The following is a 21,776-nucleotide window of genomic DNA, read 5'->3' as shown; positions in this document are numbered from 1 at the left end:
TTATATGGGCATCAACTTTTAAACACTGCCCTCGGCAAATTCTTTAAAAAAGGTTTAAATCACCATCAGGTTCGTCATGTGTAAGGGTGTAAAGGGCTCTTACATTTTATCTAAAAAAAAAACAATAAAATTGACTACACAAAACATTTAATCACTCATATAGATTAAAACATTTACAGAGTGTAAAGGGTCATGATATTAAAATAAAACACAAAAATTAAAAAGAACGTCTTCCCAATACCAATATTCTTACTTTCTCTTCTTTTTAAGTACCCACCCCCGGGGCAACCGGAACCAGCATTACACCAGTCGCCACAGGATGCCGTGGCAGTTGCTCCCCCCTTTAAATTGTCTCGAAGGACTTAGCCCATCGAGGTCCCCCCCTGCATCATAGGAGCAATTTGACTACCTTTTCAGGACGGCCAAAGAACTCCTCGACGGGGAGGCTGCCTTCCCGGTCATGACCTATCTGGCTCCAGACATGTCTTGCTATACCCTTTGCCCCGCGCCGTCAGTCCACCCTCGAGAGTCTCCCATGCCATCATTGGATACGCCCCGACTTCCCACTCCTCCACTCTTGCATGCAGTCGAGCCCGGGCGCCCTAGGCAAAAGGGCTACTGTCCGTATTCGTGCCACGATTCAAGACTCCCCTTGTATATATTTATAATTAGACTACTCTTTTAGAGATTCTTTAACACAGATTGAATTTACTTACACAATTTAGTAGTCCCCTGGCGTGTAGAAAAGCAACTATTTTTTCTTCATTTCCATTTTCCAAATCAGCAGCAATACTATTTCTTAATCCGAGCCTCTTTCTGAGGTCCTCATGTATGGTCCATTAGATGCTTGACTGTAAGTGTTTTATTACAAACACCCCACATTGGTCTTTCTTCGCCCGTTAACAAATATGAATTTGTTATTCGCGTGTGACCGATTCTAAGTCTGGTCACCACCACTTGTTCTCGGCTAGTCAGCTTCACATCGCTCTTCCATTTATATGAAGAAGTTTTAACTGCGTTTAGTTTGGTATTAAATCTTCTCCAATCATTACTCCAACGGTTTCATATTGCATTGGTTAGACAATTTTTAACATTTGCCACTCGTACAGGAATTATATATTGATTATCACAAACTGCCGCCTTTCTGGCGAGGAGAGAGTGCTAATGCACTCTCTCCTCGCAGTAGTGTTCCGAGTAGCGAAGAGCTTGCTGTGTGGCGGTAAGTTCTGCCGTATAAAGCCATATCTGGCAGCTTCCAAAAATGGGCTTCTGGATTTACATATATGGAGCCCCCAACACCGTGTTCGGTTTCAGAACAGTCTAGTAGTGAACGTGTTTTCCCAAATCAGCTGATTTGGAAGTCGAGAGTTCCAGTGTTCTAGTTCTAGTAAAGTTAGTTATTTTTACACAAATTTTATCGTGGACACCGGTGTTCTTCGGTAGTTGGGTTTCAATTAACCATACATCTCAGGAATGATCAAACTGAGACTGTACAAGACTACACTCATACATATCATCCTCTGAAGTATTGTCTGAACAGTAATTACCAGAGGCTAAACAGGAAAAAAAAAAAGAAGAGTTAAGCATGTTATCTCGCTCATTAATTCTGTTGACGTTACTATGCGAGAACATCTTATACGAGGTGCTACCCAAAAGTTCGGGGAATTTTACCATAAAAATAAAATAGCTTACCATCTTATAATTTCCACTGCCTCCTTCAAAGTAATCCCCTTGGGCATTGATACAGTGATCCCAGCATTTTTCCCATGATTCCATGAAACCCTGGAAGTCTGCAGGTGTAAGTGTTCGAAGCACATTCTGCATTTCTTCCTGAATCTCCTCAATTGTGTTAAAACAATGGCCTTTCAATTGAAATTTTATTTTTGGAAAGAGAAAAAAGTCGCGCAAGGCAAGGTCAGGCGAATCGGGTGGGTGGAGAATCACTACCGTCTTTTTGGAAGCAAAGAAATTCCGAACGGCTAGCGACATGGGCGCGGGCGCGTTGTCATGGTGCAGAACCCAGCTGTTGTTACCCCACAGATCAAAACGTTTGCGCCTTATGCTTTCACGTAAACGCTTCAAAACTTCACAATAGAACATCCCATTGACAGTTGACCAAGAAGAACAAATTCCTTATGGATAATGCCTTTGATGTCGAAAAAACAATCATGATGGACTTCACGTTGCTGCGAACTTGGCATGATTTTTTGGCCGCGGTGAACTTGGCGACTTCCACTGCGACGACTGCTGCTTAGTTTCAGGGTCATACCCGTATACCCATGTCTCATCACCGGTTATGATGTTGGAGAAGAAGTTAGGGTCATCTCTTGCTGAATTTTTCAATTCACTACAGACAGCTACGCGATTTTGTTTCTGGTCGCTGTTCAACAGGCTCGGTACGAATTTTGCAGAAATGCGTCTCATATTCAAATTGTCCGACAAGATGCGTTGCACGGACCCATATGACATTTGTACGATTGCACAAACATCATGGATTGTTAGTCTACGATCTGCAACAATAGCCTCTCGCACTTTCGCGATGTATTCCGGTGTTGCGCTTGTTGATGGTCTTCCTGAACACTCATTGTCATAGACAGTCGTTCGTCCACCTTTGAATCGTTTGTACCACAAAAAAGTTTTACTTTTACTCATAGCATTGTCACCAAATGCTTCCACAAGCATGCGATGGGTTTCTGCACCAGTATTTTTAAGCATGAAACAAAATTTGATGCAGGTTCTTTGCTCTTTAAAATCTGCCATTTAGAACTCCGGTGAAGCAGTAAAACACAACGTTACACAACCGCACGAAAGTCAACAATGCAGTCTCTCACCGTCACAGCTGTTGGAACACTGATTCACAAAGAGTACTGTTAGCCACATCTAGCGGCAGCAGGTCGTACCAGCAATGATTCGCACGCGAAATTCAAATTCCCCGAACTTTTGGGTAGCACCTCGTAAGTGGAGACAAGTACTTTTATTTGCTTCCAACAGGATGGTATTACAGTTATTATTTCAAAACAGAGGATAGCAGTTCAGGAAATATTTGATTTCCCTTGATTTGATGATGCAAAATTGCCTTTAAGATCCACTGTCATATGGGAACTTTTTTTAAAAGAATGTTCTGTTTGAATGACTAATTTGATTATCACATTAGAAATGCAACAAAATCAAAGAACCACAGCTTTGTTCAACAAAGTTACATAAATAAATGGTGAGGTAGTATATTCAAAATTTAAAAAAAAGAAGCTATTTTAATTATAAAACAGGTAGATAAACAGGAAGGTAGGATTTTTTGCTTACCTTCCTATGACCCAGTCTATTTATTACATGCTGATGTTAAATGTATGCAGCAGCCAAATCTTAAAAATACAATTAACTACAAGACCTTATATTCTATGAAAACAATTCTAATTAACACTTAATTCATTATTTCTTTTTAGAAGCTTCCAACAAAATACTTTCAACCTGAACAGAGAAAGTCATGAAATATTCAAGAATGTTAGAATAATCTCTTGCTTCAAGAAAAAATGACCCAAGTAATTGTTCTCAATTTGATTTTTTTTTAATACTAATTCGATCGATTTTTTGCTTACCTTAATTAAAGTTATATAATAATAAAATTTTCCAAAGTGTTCTGAGTAACAAAGAGCTTGCTGTGTGGCAGTAAGTTCTTCCGTATAAACACTTGCCACATCTGGCAGCTTCCAAAAATGGACTTCTGGATTTACGTATATGGAGACCCCAACATCGTGTTCGGTTTCAGAACAGTCAGTATAAATATTAATGTATTCTTCTTAACTACTGACGATTGATAAAAATTCCTGTTGGATGATTACAGCTGGCTTCTCTTTTATTTTTCCACGAGAGAGATCCAGACTTGTGTTTACCGCTGGTAAAAGCAACGGTGATATTTCTCTTGTAAAAATTGCTAACGTCTCTGGTAAGGCAATTTCATATTTCCTTGTCAGTTCGTGAAACCTAATTCCGGCTGGTCAGAAATATTTACCGCATATCTTAGAAATAGCGTCTCTCTTCTGTAATGTAGTTGCATTATTCCTGCTTCCGACATTAAACTAGTCGTCGGACTGGCGCCTGTAGCATATCTTATTCCGCTGTTGTGTATTACGTCTAACTTCTGTAAGTGAGACTTTCTAACGGATGAATATAAAATACATCCGTAGTCAAGCTTCGATTGAACCAATGCTTTAAACAGCCTCAGTAGTATTTCTTTATCTGAGCTCCAATTGATGGATAAACATTTAATAATGTTTAGGCCTTTTTTGCATCTATCGCTCAAGTCATGCATATGTAATACCCATGTAATGAATTTGTTCAGTAACAGACTTAAAAATCGCACATTAACCTTGTATTATATTGGATGGTCATCAATGTTCAAAACAGAACTTCGGTGAGGAATTCTCTTCCTACAGAAGTGTACACATGTTTTATCTGGTGAAAATTTGAAACCATTATTCCTCGCAACTTCATTGAGGACGTTTATCGCTCGTAGCAATTTGTATTTCACTATAGTTTATTATTATTATTATTATTATTATTATTATTATTATTATTATTATTATTGTGGTATTTAAAAATAATACACCAGTAATTTTTTGACTGAATATGATTTTTATAGTTCTATTCAAAATTCAGTTTTGGCTGCAAAAATTAAATATTAAGATTTTTGCATTTGTTTATAACATATCACATAAAATGTTCAGTTGATTACTCAAGTGATTTACATAATTTTTTTTCCTAATTACAGTAATAATAAGATTGAGTAGTAATATCTTCATAGACACTCAGCGCCTAGTTGGAATGTTTTTTAGTTGATTTATTATTTGGTTTGTACTTTCATTTTTTTTTTTTATTAAGAATAGTTTAGATTAATTGTTTTTTTACTAAAAAAAAGAAATGTTTTATTATATTAAATACTTACTGAATAATTACTAATGAATCTAATGAATTACTAATGAATATTGATAGATTTCAGTTTCATCAACGGTAAAATTTATTTGCTTGATCAAGTTTCTTATATAGGGTTATCTAACTGATGCATTTACCAATGTCGTTAGAATTTTAAAATAATTCTGCTAAAAATAATATTGAAGTAATTTTTCAATTGGGTTGGATACATCTCTTGCTGCTGCACTTTGATTACTGAAGTTTAACATCAGAAGAATTTCAGGAGTGGTTAATTAAGAACTGAATAAGACAAACTACTAACTTTAGTAGTGCTACAGACTATTTTGGGGCAATATAACCTAAAAGGTTTCTAAGTAAATTAAACAAATATAAATTTAAAAAGGAATTTAATTTTATAACTATTGCCTGAATAAATACTTATAAATTTGATAAATTATCATAAAAATAGTAGCCAGAGGTTCACTGAGACTTTTGAATAATATAATGCACATCAGAATTATTTAAATAACTGATAATTTAATAAACGCTTCTTCAAATTCATTTTTTTTCTAAAGGATTTATTTTAACTAATTAGTAGTACCTTAAATGAATTTATTATTAGCATTATTGTTAATTGTTAGGAAAACTAATTAAATAATATAATATTTTCTTTTCCCTACTTTTTTTTAATTATAATAAAAAAAGCAATTTAGGCCGGCTTGTTTAATACAGTTTTTTCTTTTGTAAAATTTAGTGTTTGTACATATTTCATAGTATTAGTATGTTGAGATCTTGGGTTTTATGCTAATTAAAAAATGTGTATATTGTGGTTAATTCTTGTATCTGTGTCTTGTTTCTCTGAGGTGATATGTAAAAATTAATTCTGCTGTTAGTAGTGTCTATATGTGACCCTTGTAAATGTCAGTGAACATGCATGCAATCTGTCTGATGTAATATTTTGTTATTGTTGCAGTTTAATTTATATTCTACTGGATTAATATGTTTATCAGTGTGTTTTGTTTGTTTGGTGTATAGTCTTATGTATTTTGTTTATAGTTTTTAAAACAACACTGTAAATTCTTTCTGGAAGTGTTATAATTTTTAACACCAAAATTTTTTTTATCTTTAATAAATAATATTCATCAAATTAAACTTTTTAAAATTATGCGTCCCATGCTTTTCTTCTTAGTCGTAAATAAATACAGCATTATTTTTTAAAGCAATTTTTTTTTAATTTTTAGATTTTTTTTTTTTTTTTTTAAGAAAAGCATGTTTTTATTAGTCAGGTTACACTTTCTGCTTTTAAAAGTTTTTTTCTTATCATGAGGACTTTTCAGTATGATCAGGTGAATACATTAACTGATTTAAATGTGTTTTTTTTTAAACACAGAAGAAGAATGATTCTTTTCTTTACAAAATGAAAAAAGGATGACAAGAGAAGGAATTAATCTCTTCTGTAGTTAAAAAATGTTTAATCTATTAATATAATCATTTGATAAAATAATAAGTTCTTCAAAGCCACTTAACAAATGTAAAGAAAATTCTAAAATAGGCAGTAAGTGTAATCTAAATAAGAATGATTATAATATATGTATATATATACTGCTGCTATGATGCAATTCAGTAAATTATTTATTAATGAAGTCCGCTGATGTTTGTTAATTTATTGTTATTATTTTCTTTCACTAGGTGTAATCTTGATATGTTCTGTATTTTATCTTGCTTGTTTTCTGTAAGTGTGAACAGGTAGCCATTAAAATTAATTTATCCCATATATCTTACTGTAATGAATTCTTCAATGTAGTATCAGCTAACAAATTGTTTATATTAAGCAATGTAATTCAGGTAAGAAAGTTGCATGTTTGTACCGTGAGGAGTGGTTGGATATGTCGTAAAGAAAATTCACAGTTGTAGCAGTATTTGTATGTATTTTAAAAAAAGTGTGTTATATAACTTGGATATGATGAGATCAAAGCAATAAAGTGATTTGTTGTGTTCATATTCTACAGTAAAATGTAGTAACTTGAGATTTAATTTGTTGATGGATGTAAGGAGTGTATAATATTGCCTCCATGTATGATACGTTTCTTTGTGCAGGAATAAGATTTCATCAACATAGCAATGCCTGTATAATTTTGCCTGCATGTTTCCCATTGTGTAATGGGTGAATGTTTTTAAAATATTCTAGCTAAAAAGTTAAAACAGGTGAATCCACTTATAGGTTGAATGAGAATATTATGCAAATGTAAATAAAGAATAAATAAATCTTTATTCTGATCAGAACATAAAAATACATTATATAGACCACATCAGTATAAGATAAATTATAAATATAAAAACAAATTATAAAATAAAAAATAAATTTGTTTAAAGTTGATATTAATTATTTAAATACGAACAAATGAAATAATGTTATGGTAAATACAATTCTGAAGCCACTATTGAAAATTATTTTGAATGCACAATACGCACATACTGAACAGGATACAGATAATTTTTTTTTTTTTAATTAGTATTATTTAAAAATTGATCACAGAGTAATATTGTTTCCGTAAAATAAAAGCTCTTAATTTTATTTTAAATAAATTGGTTGGAGGATTTTTCAAATGGTTCAGAAATTTATTAAAATGGCAACAGAAGCATAATGAAGGGTTTTTTGTAAGCCAAGGTGTTTCTGACAAGGCCTTTCTCATAAAGGTTTTGTTGTGTTTTATCATACTGTTTGTTGATAACAAGTTTATTTGAAAAAATAAATGTTACAATTTTTTTTTTTAATAACTTTTAATTTACTTCAACGCTATTATCATTAATTTGTAAAACATCTAATACTTCTGAAGGTACATATTCCAGTTATCCCACCACAAAGAGTGGTCATGTTATATATTAAGATAAGTATTTATCTGAAATCTATCTTTATTCACAGTATATAAAAAAAAATACATTGTTCAGTATGTTCTAAATTTTCATGCTTAATAACAGAGTTAAGTACAAATTTTTCCCAGTTTTTCCAAATTTAAAAAAGTTACATAAAAGAAATGTTAATTGTAGAACTAAAAAAAAATCATACAGGATATTTACAAATTCAAAAAATGTAGGATTGTAGAAATAGAAAAAACTAAAAATGGCCAAATATAAAACACAAAACAAGAGAAAATTTTCCAGTAGTAATTAATAATTTTTTTAAGCATGGTATTTATAATTTAAGTTTTATTGAAAGTAATTTGCCATATTCCAAGTACCGATCATCCAACTATTTTCATTAAAATTCATCCTTACCTCAAGTAAATAAACCTTTTTACTGTTAAATTCTAAGCCTATTTCATTTCCTTATTAAAGATTGTTATAAGTAGACTATACTTATAAAGATTTTAAGACTATTACCTATCTTCTTCAACCTTTTTGTCAGAATACAACAGAGTATTAGTGGTTGTTTTCTGATGCAGGAAGTAGATAGATTGTTAAGGCCAAGCTGGATCAACTGATCCTTCAATTTAACACTAACAGCTACTCAGTACCATCTCCTGGCCAACACTCTATTGTCAAATTCTGATTCACAACTAGTTAGTTGTGATGAGTTCATCACAGTCTGGTGATTCAGAAATGTAGCAACAAGCTCCATGCATAAACAAAGAATATGACTGTTTATAAGCCCTGAATGATCACAGCATTACAAGATATCTGGAGTATCGTACAAATCATCGACCATTCTTTACTTAACTAGCCTATTAGCCTCACCCCAGAAATTATGCTTAATTTCCATAGCATTCAGTTTCTTCAACATTCTGTCATTAACTATTTGTATCCTATCTTAAAAACTTTTCCAAGAACGACGACATATCTTTCTTATGAGTGCTAGTTCTTTTTTTAACAGTTTCTTTATGATATTGCCGTTGTTTATTTAATTATTTGACAACCTCAGACATAATTTTTTTTTTTTTTTGGTTTTTTCTGGGTGAAAAACGCTTCAGCGTTATCATCGCCCGGATCAGACATAATGAATTAGTAATGAAGCTGTGATGAATGTGAGAGCATAGAAGGTGAAAGGAGAAGTAATTGCAGGACTACTGATGGAGTGAGTAGCTTCAATTAATAAAAGCTAATGACTGAAAATGAACTATAGCCATCATCAATCACTAAAAATAAAAAAAATATTGTTGTTATTTTACTTTTTTCCAAAAATATACATATTTCGGTTTTATTTTTAGCCTTTTATTTATACTCTTATATACATATATTTCATTTATATTTCTAATATATTTACACAGCATTCATCCTACTCTAGCCTAATCTTACTATATTTTCTTCTTTTTTATGATATAAAATAATAAACAATACTGTAAGCCAAACACATTACTTTAATTTATCTTTAGTGTAATTAAATAATGTTTTTCTCTATTTTTCTACGAAAAATTAATAAAATTACTTTTTCAATTTTGTGTAAAGAAATATATAAAATAATTTATTTTTAGATAAGTAAAGTTGCCGACACATTATTCTTATGTATGTGAATGTGCATGTTATTTGTAGTCTGCTTTCTTTGTTAGTTTTCCAGTAGAAGAGCTGCTGCTGAAAAGAACGGGAAACTAGATGAAGCTACTATTGAGGTGATCGCATACAAACCTTAGTTAATTAAATTATTGATTAAATCATATTCCTTATGTTTTTTTTTTTATTTATCTTCTTCTTCTCCTGCAACTACTTTTACCACTACTATTATTAATATCCTGTTTGTTTCTAGAAGTTTTCTTTTTCAATAGCATGTACGTTTTAATGTTATAAAATGCATGTCATTTCATTATTGTTTAATTAATAAATTATTACTTCATCTGTGTATAGCAGGTTAATAATATAATTTAGCTAGTAATAGATATATATTACTAGCAATAATGTTTCAGGCTTTAAAGTGAACGTATTAGTATGTTAAAACCTTTTTGCTGTAAAATCATACCATAAGACTTGTTTGTTTTTTATCACTTTCATATGATTAATAAATATGGTTTCATACTTATTTTTTCAGGTTATTTTGCTAGAGTAGTTGTTACAAGTAATGACTTTTTCTCATTTATTATTATTTTTTTTTTTTAAATAATGTCTTCATTTATAAATATGTACAAATATTTTGAATGTTATTGCATTAGGACCACTCTCATAATTAAGAGGATTAATAATAATAAATGACTATGTATGAGCTTATGAGTTCATCTATAAAAGGGTTATGAAAATACTCCTCACCATCCCAAAATTAGAATAGCTGAACATTTGAGTTTTCAATAGTAAAATATTAAATTTCAGCACCTCTTAATTGTTAAATTTAATGTGTTTCTTTTTTTAGGTCTGAACCCATACACACTCTTACGTTAGTTTTTATGTTGACTAAATAAATATAAATTGATTTTAACATTAAGAAATATAAATTTATTACATTAAGCACTACGTTTATGGGATCTTGGCATCAAATTACAATAATAAATATAATTTTGTACTCTATCAAGTGTGTATGATCATAAATTTCTAAAGATAGTTTCATGAGATATTCATGCAAGAAACATGGACCAGATCCCTCTGGCCTGTTCTGCACACTCCTATCATGAAAATCTAGGATCGACTGTAGCTACTGTTATGTAGAAGGTACACATGAGTCTAAAGATTAATAAAGCAAAACTTATTGAAAGCAATATGATTACTGAGTAATTGAATAAATTACAAGATTATATAATAAAATAAGTATATGATTTACAAAATAATCTCTAATAATATTAAGAATAATTTAGTCATTCATGCCTAAGTTTAAATCTTCAACTTGACATGTCAATTTTTATTTTTGTCTTACAAAACCTAGAATGCTATCTAGAATATACTGTGCCTTTAAATATGTAATAATGTAAATTGTTTACATAGTAGAAATATATCAAAAAGAAAATGAAGACAAAATATGTTTTTTTGATTTTCATAAAATCTGTTTAATAAATGACAACTGTTTTGGTACACAGTACCTTCCTCAGATATTACATACAAAAAATCTAAGGATCTGAGGAAAATAGTGCATACCAGAACATTTTTTAAAATAAATTTTGTGAAAATCAAAAAACATACTTTGTTTTCATTTTATTTTTGTTATGATGGATTTTTATTATGTAAGGCTTCATCATTATATATATATATATAATATATATACATAATATATATATATATAATTTAATATATATATATTTTGTTGTCTTGAATATAGCAGTTAATAATGTTAAAAAATTTTACACACCAAAATAGAAAGGGTTAATGCAAACTTACCAATTTGTATTAAAAATCTTTTTGAATCCAAGAAATCATCATAAATTATACTTCATTATTATTGTTACATATAGATCAACTTTCTTAAAAATAAAAATTTGAAAGCATGATTGTAGAGGTTACTTCTTAAGCAGTTAATAACTAATATTTATTTGTAGTTCATTATATTTTATTCATTGTTTGTGAAATGGATGTATGCTGAATAATTTAGTCATATTTGTTTAATCATTGTACTCTTAATTATTTTTCATTCCAATACGTACAACTAACTATTCTTGAAGTAGTCTGATGAATAAATTAATTATACTGATTATTAATAATCCACTTAATATATTATTATTAATTTACAATAAAAAATATATTTTTTATTAATTATGATTACTTTATTACCAGCATAATATTAAATTTTTATTAAAGACTAAAAAAATTAACATATAATAACTTCTTATTTCAGTATGGCTTTTGAATAACAATCATAAAATGTACTATTAAAGAATAGTAATGAAACAAAAATGAAAGAAAAAGCCAGTGTCATCTTCACTAATGTAAGACATTACGTTTGCTTGTAACATTACTGTGAAAGTAATTTGAAAATAGAATGTTATTTTAGAGCTACCAAATTTCACACATTTTATTATTGTGTACTCATGTCTCTTTTTCAAATGTGTATTTTTCTCTTTTATGTCATATAACTTATTAATTTAATTATGTTTTGTATACAAAGGTAACAAACAGTATTATTAATTTTTTATGTCTTATATTAGTTTTTGTAGTGGAATAATGTATATTTGATTTAATTAGTTATAGTTAAACTTACCCACTGGGTTGGTCTGGTAGTGAACGCGTCTTCACAAATCAGCTGATCTGGAAGTCGAGAGTTCCAGCAGCATTCAAGTCCTAAATAAAAGGCAGTACTTTTATATGGATTTGAATACTAGATCATGGATACCGGTGTTCTTTGTTGGTAGGGTTTCAATTAACTACACATTTCAGAAATGATCAACCTGAGACTGTACAAAACTAAACTTCATTTACACTCATACATATCACCCTCATTCATCCTCTGAAGTAATACCTGACGGTAATTCCCGGAGGCTAAACAAGAAAAAGGAATTTTTAGTTAAACTTAGAAAAAGGAGTGAAACTTCATTAATTATAATTTAATTTTTATCTTTGTAAACATGTAGGGGAAAAGAAATTGTGGAATAAATAAAGTGAGTTGATTTTACAATGATAATGCATTTTATATATGTAGTACTTAACAACTGATGATGAAGTTTAGATTCAAAAAGCTTAATATAAATCTTTAAATAAATGTAATATAAATTTTTTATTAGTAAATTTATATTAAAATTGCTATTTTGATACATTCATAGATGATTTAGGTTAATAATTGTCTATCACAATATCCATACAATATCAATGTTGTTTTATGCATTATTTTTATATTTTAATGGTACTCCAAAATTAACATCTAATTAATTGGCTATCCAGCCACTGAAAATAAATCAGTTCATTTAGAGCATAGTGCATGTGCAGTAGCCAGTTGTAATCTATAACCTTATTACATACCCACCTGCTATCTACTTACTGTGCTGGTAAAGTGAAGGCATGATTCACTTTTTGTAAACAGAAAGAAGCACAGCTCCAACACCCACCAATTATCATACCATCTGTATGGGAATAATGTTTCAGTATTTTAAAGATTGGGGCCAGAAGGTTGTACACATGGAAGAGAAATAGTTAGTCATTAATGTTAACTTGTTCTAAAAGCTAAAGGAATTGTGTATGCTAAATGTTGTTTCTCAATTTCTGAACTTTTTTTAGGTGATTCATGTTCCACATCTTCAAATAAAAAATGGATTGAACATTTTTACAGCATATGAAAAATACTAAGCCTGACCGAGGAATTTGAACCTGAAACTTTTTAAACCAAGATTTTATTGGATTATGACAGAAAGCTGGGTTTCAATAAGCTCTTTGTAAATTGGCTACAAATTAATTGATTGGTATGCCTAAATCTCAAAAAATGGTCATGGTTTTGACATTCCTTGAAAGCTATAATAAAACAAAGGATAAATATTTTGACTGACTGTAACTGGGAACAAGACATTAAACAAGTTCATTATTTAGAGACCAAAGAACAGATCATATCACACAACCATAATCATTTACCTAACAAGCAAAAAAAAAAATACTAATTAGGCAGATCATATTTAGCCCAAAAATAACAACTTTAATCTACAATAGATTATTTTGTCATTGTTTTGTTTTTTTATTAGTCAGTTGAAAGCCAACTTTGAAATAGCTCTTGTGTATAACTACTCACCTATAATATGTATCAGAATTATTCACAACATTTTATAGTGCTCATTACTATATTAATGTATTATTGCTAATAACAAGTTTTACTTTAAAGAAAAGGAATTTTCCATTCTCACTATGAACTGATGACTTCATATATTTATTATACAATCAGTTGACTGTTTTTCTTACTTAATTTTAAAATTAGACTTAACAGTTGTTGTGTAGACACACCAAATGTTGCATCTACAAAACAGTTGTTACCAACACTTATATTATTACAAAACCTTTTTTAAAAATTAATTGAATATTATTCAAAAGAATCTCCCCTAATTACAGTAGGTTCTTGATAATCCGACACATATCACACAGCCCTGATGTCGGATTACTGAAATTACCCACTTTCACTGGAATAAGAGAAAATGTTATGTACTTTCATATGGATTTATTAATTTGAATAACTGATGTAATTTGATTAAGAAAATAACAGTAATACGTACAACTAACTACTTACTTAACAGAAAATTATGGTCAATAGTCTTTTGTTTTTTTTTCTTTAATGGGCAGTTTAAAATTATTTTCTCATAAACGTTAAAATATCGGCAGCTGCCACTTCATTTATTTCAGCCTACTTGATACACATGTTAAACGCATTCAAAGCACTTTTGTGACCTTCAGTACTAATCGATGGCAAAGGTGTCACATTTTCACTGTCATCATAGTCTTCGTCCTGAACCAGCACATCAATTATCTCCCGGTCAGTTATCAATTGATAATTTTCGTCTTCAACACTGGTCAGCCACTTATTTACGTCCTCTTGTGTCAGTCTTTGTGAGTGGTCCTGACTGCATAGTTGGGCTAGCGACTAGCTAATGCCCATTATTTCAGTATAAGGACTGAAATCATTACTTTCGGATGTCGTTGGTATTTGTTCATTTTCCATTGTTTTTTTTTTTTGAGTTTTTCATATAAATGTAGTAGAGGATGAGTTAGCCACAAATTTTTACAAGAGCACAATACTGTTTTGGCAGAGATCTTTTCCCATACTTGTGCAAGATAAAAACGACATCTTTAAGATTTATTTCTTTCAAACATTTAAAAATATTCGTAGTTTCCGATTTACTCATTACACTATACAATAAACTCTTTTTGTAATTGGTTTTAACCGTCTGGATTACATTTTAATTCATCGGCTGAATGATAGCCGTAACATTTGGCAAAAGAAATAAGACGCGTATAAATCTTTACTTTTCAAGTCTTCTTCATCTGGATGCCTTATACAGTTGTATAAAGTAACAATGCTTTGTCTGGTAATTTTCTTTGTTTAAGAAATTTTTTTACTAATGACACGAACTGTTCATTAAACCGTTCAAAAAATACTTTCCTTGTCATCCACGCTCGCCTTTGATTTTTGTCTTTTACAGGAAGTCTTACGTTTTTAAAAGCCCCAGGATTTTTGGACTTGCCTATAACAAGCAATTCAAGTTTACGGGTACCACTCACGTTTGAACAAGGCATAAACATAATTCTGTTTTTCGATATTTTGCGATCTGGAGCGCTCCATGGACGAATGTTTTTTTTTTCGGTAGCAGCCTCCAAAATAACCCACTCTTATCGACATTATAAACCTGGTTAGGACCAAGATCTAACTCTTGGACTGTCTTTATGTGGCTCAATGACAGTAAAATCACAAGGAAGTTTCTCACCTGTAGCGGTTAATAAACGGATTCCATAGCGATTCTTGAATTTGTCGGACCACCCGTCAATTGCGCGGAATTCTTAATTGTTCATAATTTTTTTATAGAAAAGCTTAGCTTTTTCTTTGATGATTTCGCCAGAAAGAGGAGTATGTTTGGAACGTTCCTAGACAAACCAAGCACAAAGTGCATCTTCCATTAACGGGAACGTGCCAGATTTTAATGTTTTCAGATCAGTTTTACCGCTGACATCATCTTTTATAAATTTTTCTATTTTAACCCGATTTTTTTGCAAGTCGTAAGTCGTTGCGCGTCCATTTCCGTGCAGTGAAGCTACGTCATCACGACTTTGTTAATTCTTTTAAGAATTTCTGCTTTTTGAAATAAACTTAGCATGATGTGCTTACGTTTTTACGGTTTCGACATCTTCAAAACTAAAAATAACGAAGTTCGGATACTATTTAAGTTACGGAAAACCAGACACTTAAAATTAAGGAAAACTAGATATATTAAAACGAATATAACAACTAAACACGGCACATGATCATGCGATACCGAGACTTGTAGTAAGATATTGTAAGAAGTTTAATGCCGTTTCTGTAGACCCCAGTACGTACAAGTCGCCAGCCCGCGGCGCCACGATCTCAACTGCAGATACAACTGATGACGTTATTGTCGGCAACGATCAGAACTGCTATACTGTAATTTATTAGAATATTCCACGTTACCACGGCCTACTCACTTAAAACTCATATTCACCACTCGGCCGTGGCTTCTCTCTGTTTTTTCAGTTGTGACGACGTATATAAAAGTCTGAAGTAAAACAAAAAAAAATAAATAATAATGGCATTACACGAATTGCCTCAGCAGTTAGACGAAAAGTGTCGGATTACTGACGGTATCGGACTAAAGAATGTCGGATTATCGAGAACCGACTATAATAACAAATTTTAAACTATTATTATGAAAAACATAAGTATCGTTATTATGTAGAACATAAGTCTGCTCACCATCAATAAAACTCAATGTATTCCTAAATTGAGCAGGTATACAAGTAGCCTACAACTAAAATGTAAGTTTAAAATAAATTTATTCATGATAGGATTAGATTTATATAAGTTGGTTTCAGGTCTAAAAATAAAGTTTCAAAATTTATTTTATATAACTGAATTGTTATATAAAAATAATATTAAATCACAAAAAATTGCTAATAAAAGAGGCCCTATACTTCATTTTTTGCTCAAACTTATAACTGCTGCTGTTTGTGAAGCACTGCTTATGTGTCATAATTTAGTGCAGAACAAACAATGGAAAAAGAGAAGCTGTTCCTGGTCATGCAGTGTCTCCATGCAACTATTTCACAAGTACACAGCTTACACCATGTTCAAGTTTGTCATTAATCCAGACAAAGTAAGAAAGACAGTTGTTTTATAACTTAAATTGTTTAATTTTAGAAGTTATAAATCACTTTAAAAAGAAAAGTACATATATTTTTGTTCTAATTTTTCAGGAAGATGATATTTTACGAGAGCATTTAGCTTCAGCGATTGCAAATTGTTGTTGTTGGAGCAATAATTGTCATGAATTTGGACGGCTTGGTGCTGTTACACCATTAGTTGGTTATATGTCATCAAAAGAGAAAAGAGTACATCGCACAACTGCTCTGGCTTTGTGTCAATTATCACAGGATCCTGCCAACTGTATTACACTCCATCAGAGTGGTGTTGTTCCTGTTAGTATTTTTATTATAAAATCTTTATGTAAGGGTGTCTTCAATGATCAGCTTAATAAAATGCGGTTTGAAAATTAAAACAACAAAGTATTGAAACTCAGTATGCTTTTTAAATAATTGAAAATATGCTTTATATTTCCATTGAAGATTTCTTATAGATTAGCAAGCTTCATTTAATAAGAAGCTGTCATCTCTTAATCTTTATTACTATATTAAAAAGTAATTTGATAAGCTGATTTACAAATTCTAAAAAATACTTGACTAGTTTAAGTGATTTATCAATAATTTTAAAAATATTGCATCAGGATGGTGGGGGCGAAATAACAGGCGATATTGCAATTTTCATAATGGATACTGAATGAATTATTTCTAATTTTTAATGAATTATGTTTGGGTTACCAAATACACAAATCAGTAAATTAAAAGCTTTGATTCTGATGACATTAATTATACGAGTATATTTGAATTGTTTTAAAAAATCTATCACTGATTGTAGTGAAAGTGTATTTGTTTCACACCAGAAACAACTGGAAGTATAGTTTAAAATTTGAATCAGCAATTTATCTTTCTGATACAGTTGATCCAATTTAAATAAAAAATTTAATGATTCATGCCAGAAAAGATATTTTAAACCCAAATCTTCCTCGATTAAAAATTCACCAACCTAATAGATTTTCAAATTCAGAGGCAATAAAAAAAGCAGCCAAAGTACTACATGACTTTCCTGGCTATGCCAATCAGTTTTCATATTTTATTTTACAAACTTGTAAAAAAGTATTTTTGCAAAATTTTAAAAAATTTGTAAAGAAAAAATTCTACACATTTAAAAAAAAAAATTAGTAAAATAAAATTGTAAAAAAATTCTAAAAATGTAAAGTAAAATAATCTTAAAAAGTCATTACATATTCTCTTACAATTTTGCCGTATTAAAAATAACTAGTAGTATTCACCAAAATTAGTCTTATAAATGTTAAGGTCAAAAAACTAAAAAAAAAAAAATTACCAAAAACCTTTTTAAAATTTGAAAGCCCAGGAATCAAGCAGGCTTTCTTGGTGTTTATGATGATAATCAAAATAAGATTTAAGTATCAAAATTCACAAATTTTGAATAAAGAAATGTTTGATTTTAGGGGCTTCGTTACTCTATGGGGAAAATTTTGGAAACATTTATTTATAAAAAAGTGATCCCTATCAAAAATATTAAGAAAAGGTTTTATAAAAATATCCATAAATAGGTTATGTTTAATAAACTGGCTTCAGTAAAGTTTTCTCTAATTGTAATTCACTAAAAATCAAAATAAAAAGGTAATTTTCAAACAAATTTTTTTCTGCATTTTAGTTCCAGGGTCTATAATTTAAAAAATGTGTAGTCATTTCTTGAGAGGTCTGTATGTGAAGTTAAACATGGAAACGCCAATATCTAGGGTGGAGTGATAGCATCTTGGCCTTTCTTCTGGAGGTACTGAATTCAAATCATGGTCAGGCATGAAATTTTTCATATGCTACAAAATTCTATCTCTTTATTTTATGTGCAAGCTTCAAAGATTCTGTGTAATTTCATCGACCAAAAAATATGCATAAAATCGAATGTGGTCAATAGTACTAATTACAATAGAAAATACTTTTATGTATCAATATTATTTTATATTTAAAGTAATGGAACTTCAGGATTCAATAACCAACCAATTGCAGACCTGTATCTTATTTCATCTGAATCAATGCAAATTCAGGCTGAAATACTCATACCATTATTTATGGCTTTTGACTGAATATTTGAATTAATTAATATTTTCACAAAAATTGCACCCAAATTTAATTCTCGTTTTGAATAATGGGAATTGGAGAAAGCATTTCAAAGTTACAGGCATTTCAATAATAATAATAATAATAATAATAATTCTTATGTCACAGTATTTGGATTTGAACTGTATTTTGAATGAAATACAGTTACTTAATGTGAAAAAAAGTATTATAAATTATGAAAAAATACCTAGCCTGACCAAGATTCGAACCCAGAATCAGAGACACTACTATTCCATCAAGGAGATCACAGAGTGGAAAATAATAATAATAATAATACAAAAAAAATATTATCAAATTTGAAGACTAACATTCTGAAATTTCATTATTTAGAAATGACTAAAATACTTAATTACTTATTCTGCCTGTTCAGACAGAAAAAGAGATGCCTCTGTCTCCATCTTGTTTACCCCTTGGCACATAACCTCCCTCTTCTGAACGGGGTACAAGGCCAGCCACAACCCCAGTGGCATCACCCAAGATGGTCCTGTAGCCACCTTTAGGAAGACTGCCTTGTGTACCCTAGTCGGAATGGATTTGGCTTTCCACTTTTCAACTACAACAGACCAGGCTGGTGCTTCATACAATGCTTTCGAGAACACCACCTGCAGCATCAACCTCCACATATATATATGGAGATCTTTGATTTTGTCGGTCATTAAATTCAACTGATGGTATCAGCAGTGTTTTTAGCTTTCTGAGTCACCTTGATCAAGTGCCTCAAGAACACAGTATTTTTATTTATTCATATCTCTAGGTACTTCATTGCAGGAGAAGAGTGAACCACTATGTCTTCAACCTTAAACAAAATTGGGAAGAACATCTGCTGCCAAAGACCGTGACAACTTACGTCTTTTCGGGCAAAAGCTGCAGCCTGATATGCTGCAGGCATGAAACATTCCTATGTATTGCCTCATTGCCAATGTCTGTAACCACCCCACTCTGACTTGGCTATCAGTTTGGCATGCCACCCCGCTCGACTTGCCAGAACCAAATCAAGCAAAAACTAATTTTTTTTTGTCTTCAGCAAGACACACCATGTGTTTGATTATACTAAGTGAAAGGGAAATAATCCATGTAGTTTTTCATTGTGTAACTCCCTTTAATCTTCAGTACTGACAATGTAAACATTTTAATTACATTTTTTTAATACTAGGAATTTGTCAGGTTTTTTGTTAGTAGTAAAGTTTTCTATAGGACAGTTGGTGACAATTTTTTTTTTTAATTAATATTAAAGTAATTTTAATGATGGTGTTAATTAGAAATTCACTTTAGCTCATTATTTTATGGATTAATATTTCATTTTTTCAGTATTTACTGGAAACAATTGGGTCACCGGATGAAATACTTCAAGAAGCATCAGCTGGATGTCTAAGTAATATCCGAAAATTGGCACTTGAGGCTGGAAGAGAGAATTAAAAATTATATTTCATAAATAATTATTATCTCTACTACACAACTTCAGGTGGTTCCTGGGAAACTTAGATATCAAAAATGTAAATGAGTAAAGTAAAATAGGATAGTTACAAAGTTGTTACAAAAATATTATATAGTATTTCTTGCTTCAGTAATCATCTGAAAAGGGAAACCAGCACAAATTTAAATGAATAAATATGTAATAATCACATTTAAAATTAGTTATCATTTAATAAAATAATACATTAAAAAAAACTTTTTTTTCTGAAAAATCTGTAAGATTGAGACAACCTGATAGGACATATAAGCTCCTACCACAACTGTCATAGCTATTATCAAAAATAGCAAGTATTATATGATAAGTATTCTTGAGAAATTATGATGACTGAAACTCTTTTCTATTCGATTCTTGACTGAATCAAATATTGTATACTGATGCACATCAAACATAGTAAACCACCAAAATGCCATTACTATTTAGCCCTACATTTTTATTCTCTTAGCACAGAAATTGGTTATAAAGAAAAATAATTTCTCTGTGCAAGAGTAACTCTAATTAATGTTTCTTGGACCTATGGTTCTTTTTTTTACTTCACAGTCAGAAAAAGTATCTAAAGGATAGATAATGAAAAGTAAAAAAATTAATCAACCCTTTTTGTTGATAAACAATGATTTTATTTGCCGCTTCTACTTTATAGTGAAAGTAATATAAAAATGTATGATATTGAGATGTTCAGATTACTGACTGAATACTTTTAAAGAAATCACTTTCAGATCATGTTTTGATACTAATAGAATTCAGTACATTTTCAGAATAAACAGGCCTTCTGATATTTAGTTTGATAGCATTGATATTTTAGCTTGTTTCTTACTATATCTTGATATTAGCTACCATCATCAATTAAAGATAGTCAAGTAATACAATGTTAATACAAGCCAGTGCTAACATAAATGCATTATAAAGAGGTGCTTTTATAGATATATCCACATTACATTTGACCAACAAATTAAAAAAAAAAAGAAAAAATTATAATTATGAATGGTACAAGAAATGGAATAAATAGGTTTGTGAAAATTCACAAAACATTATTTTTTCTTTGATTGATGGCATCAGCTAGACTGGCCATTAGCCAAACATACATTGCATTATGGATGTAAGGTTTGATTATATATCTCTCAATTACAGACAAGAGTTTGAAACTAGCACACAGTGAAACTGTGCTATATATATATATATATATTACAAGTTAAAACCTATGAACTAAATAAAATGTCACTGCACAAGTTGTAAACGTTTTTGAGCAGCTTAAGACAATCACATAATACCATAATACATAATAATATATATACATGTAATATATATATATATTACAAGTTAAAACCTATGAACTAAATAAAACGTCACTGCACAAGTTGTAAACGTTTTTGAGCAGCTTAAGACATAATACATAAATTTCACTGGTAACTTATCATCACAGCTGCCTAATTTGACAGCACAGTCTTTAAAAAATGCCAAGGTGTAAAGAGTCTTTGGCTTTAATAACTACAATATAAAGTAAACTTATGAAAACAGTGTAATTCTCTTTCTCATTTCCTAGAACTCACAAATTTTTCAGTAATCCTACTTTTCATTG

At 30.5% G+C, this 21,776-nt stretch overlaps 1 protein-coding gene across 1 annotated transcript in view; it reads left to right on the top strand.

Annotated features, from left to right (window-relative positions):
* Window positions 1-21,776, top strand: part of gudu (Armadillo repeat-containing protein gudu) — a 604,246-nt gene that overhangs the window by 570,230 nt on the left and 12,240 nt on the right. The window contains exons 13-15 of the mRNA XM_075364673.1: window positions 9,450-9,509; window positions 16,705-16,926; window positions 20,038-20,222. Coding sequence (XP_075220788.1) covers window positions 9,450-9,509; window positions 16,705-16,926; window positions 20,038-20,145 — 390 coding nt within the window. The 3' untranslated portion in view covers window positions 20,146-20,222. The remainder of the gene's footprint in view (window positions 1-9,449; window positions 9,510-16,704; window positions 16,927-20,037; window positions 20,223-21,776) is intronic.

Source organism: Lycorma delicatula, chromosome 4 (assembly GCF_047948215.1).
Source record: "Lycorma delicatula isolate Av1 chromosome 4, ASM4794821v1, whole genome shotgun sequence".
Lineage (NCBI taxonomy): Eukaryota > Metazoa > Arthropoda > Insecta > Hemiptera > Fulgoridae > Lycorma > Lycorma delicatula.
Note: the sequence above shows the minus strand (reverse complement) of the source record. Positions and strands in the feature narration are given on the sequence as shown.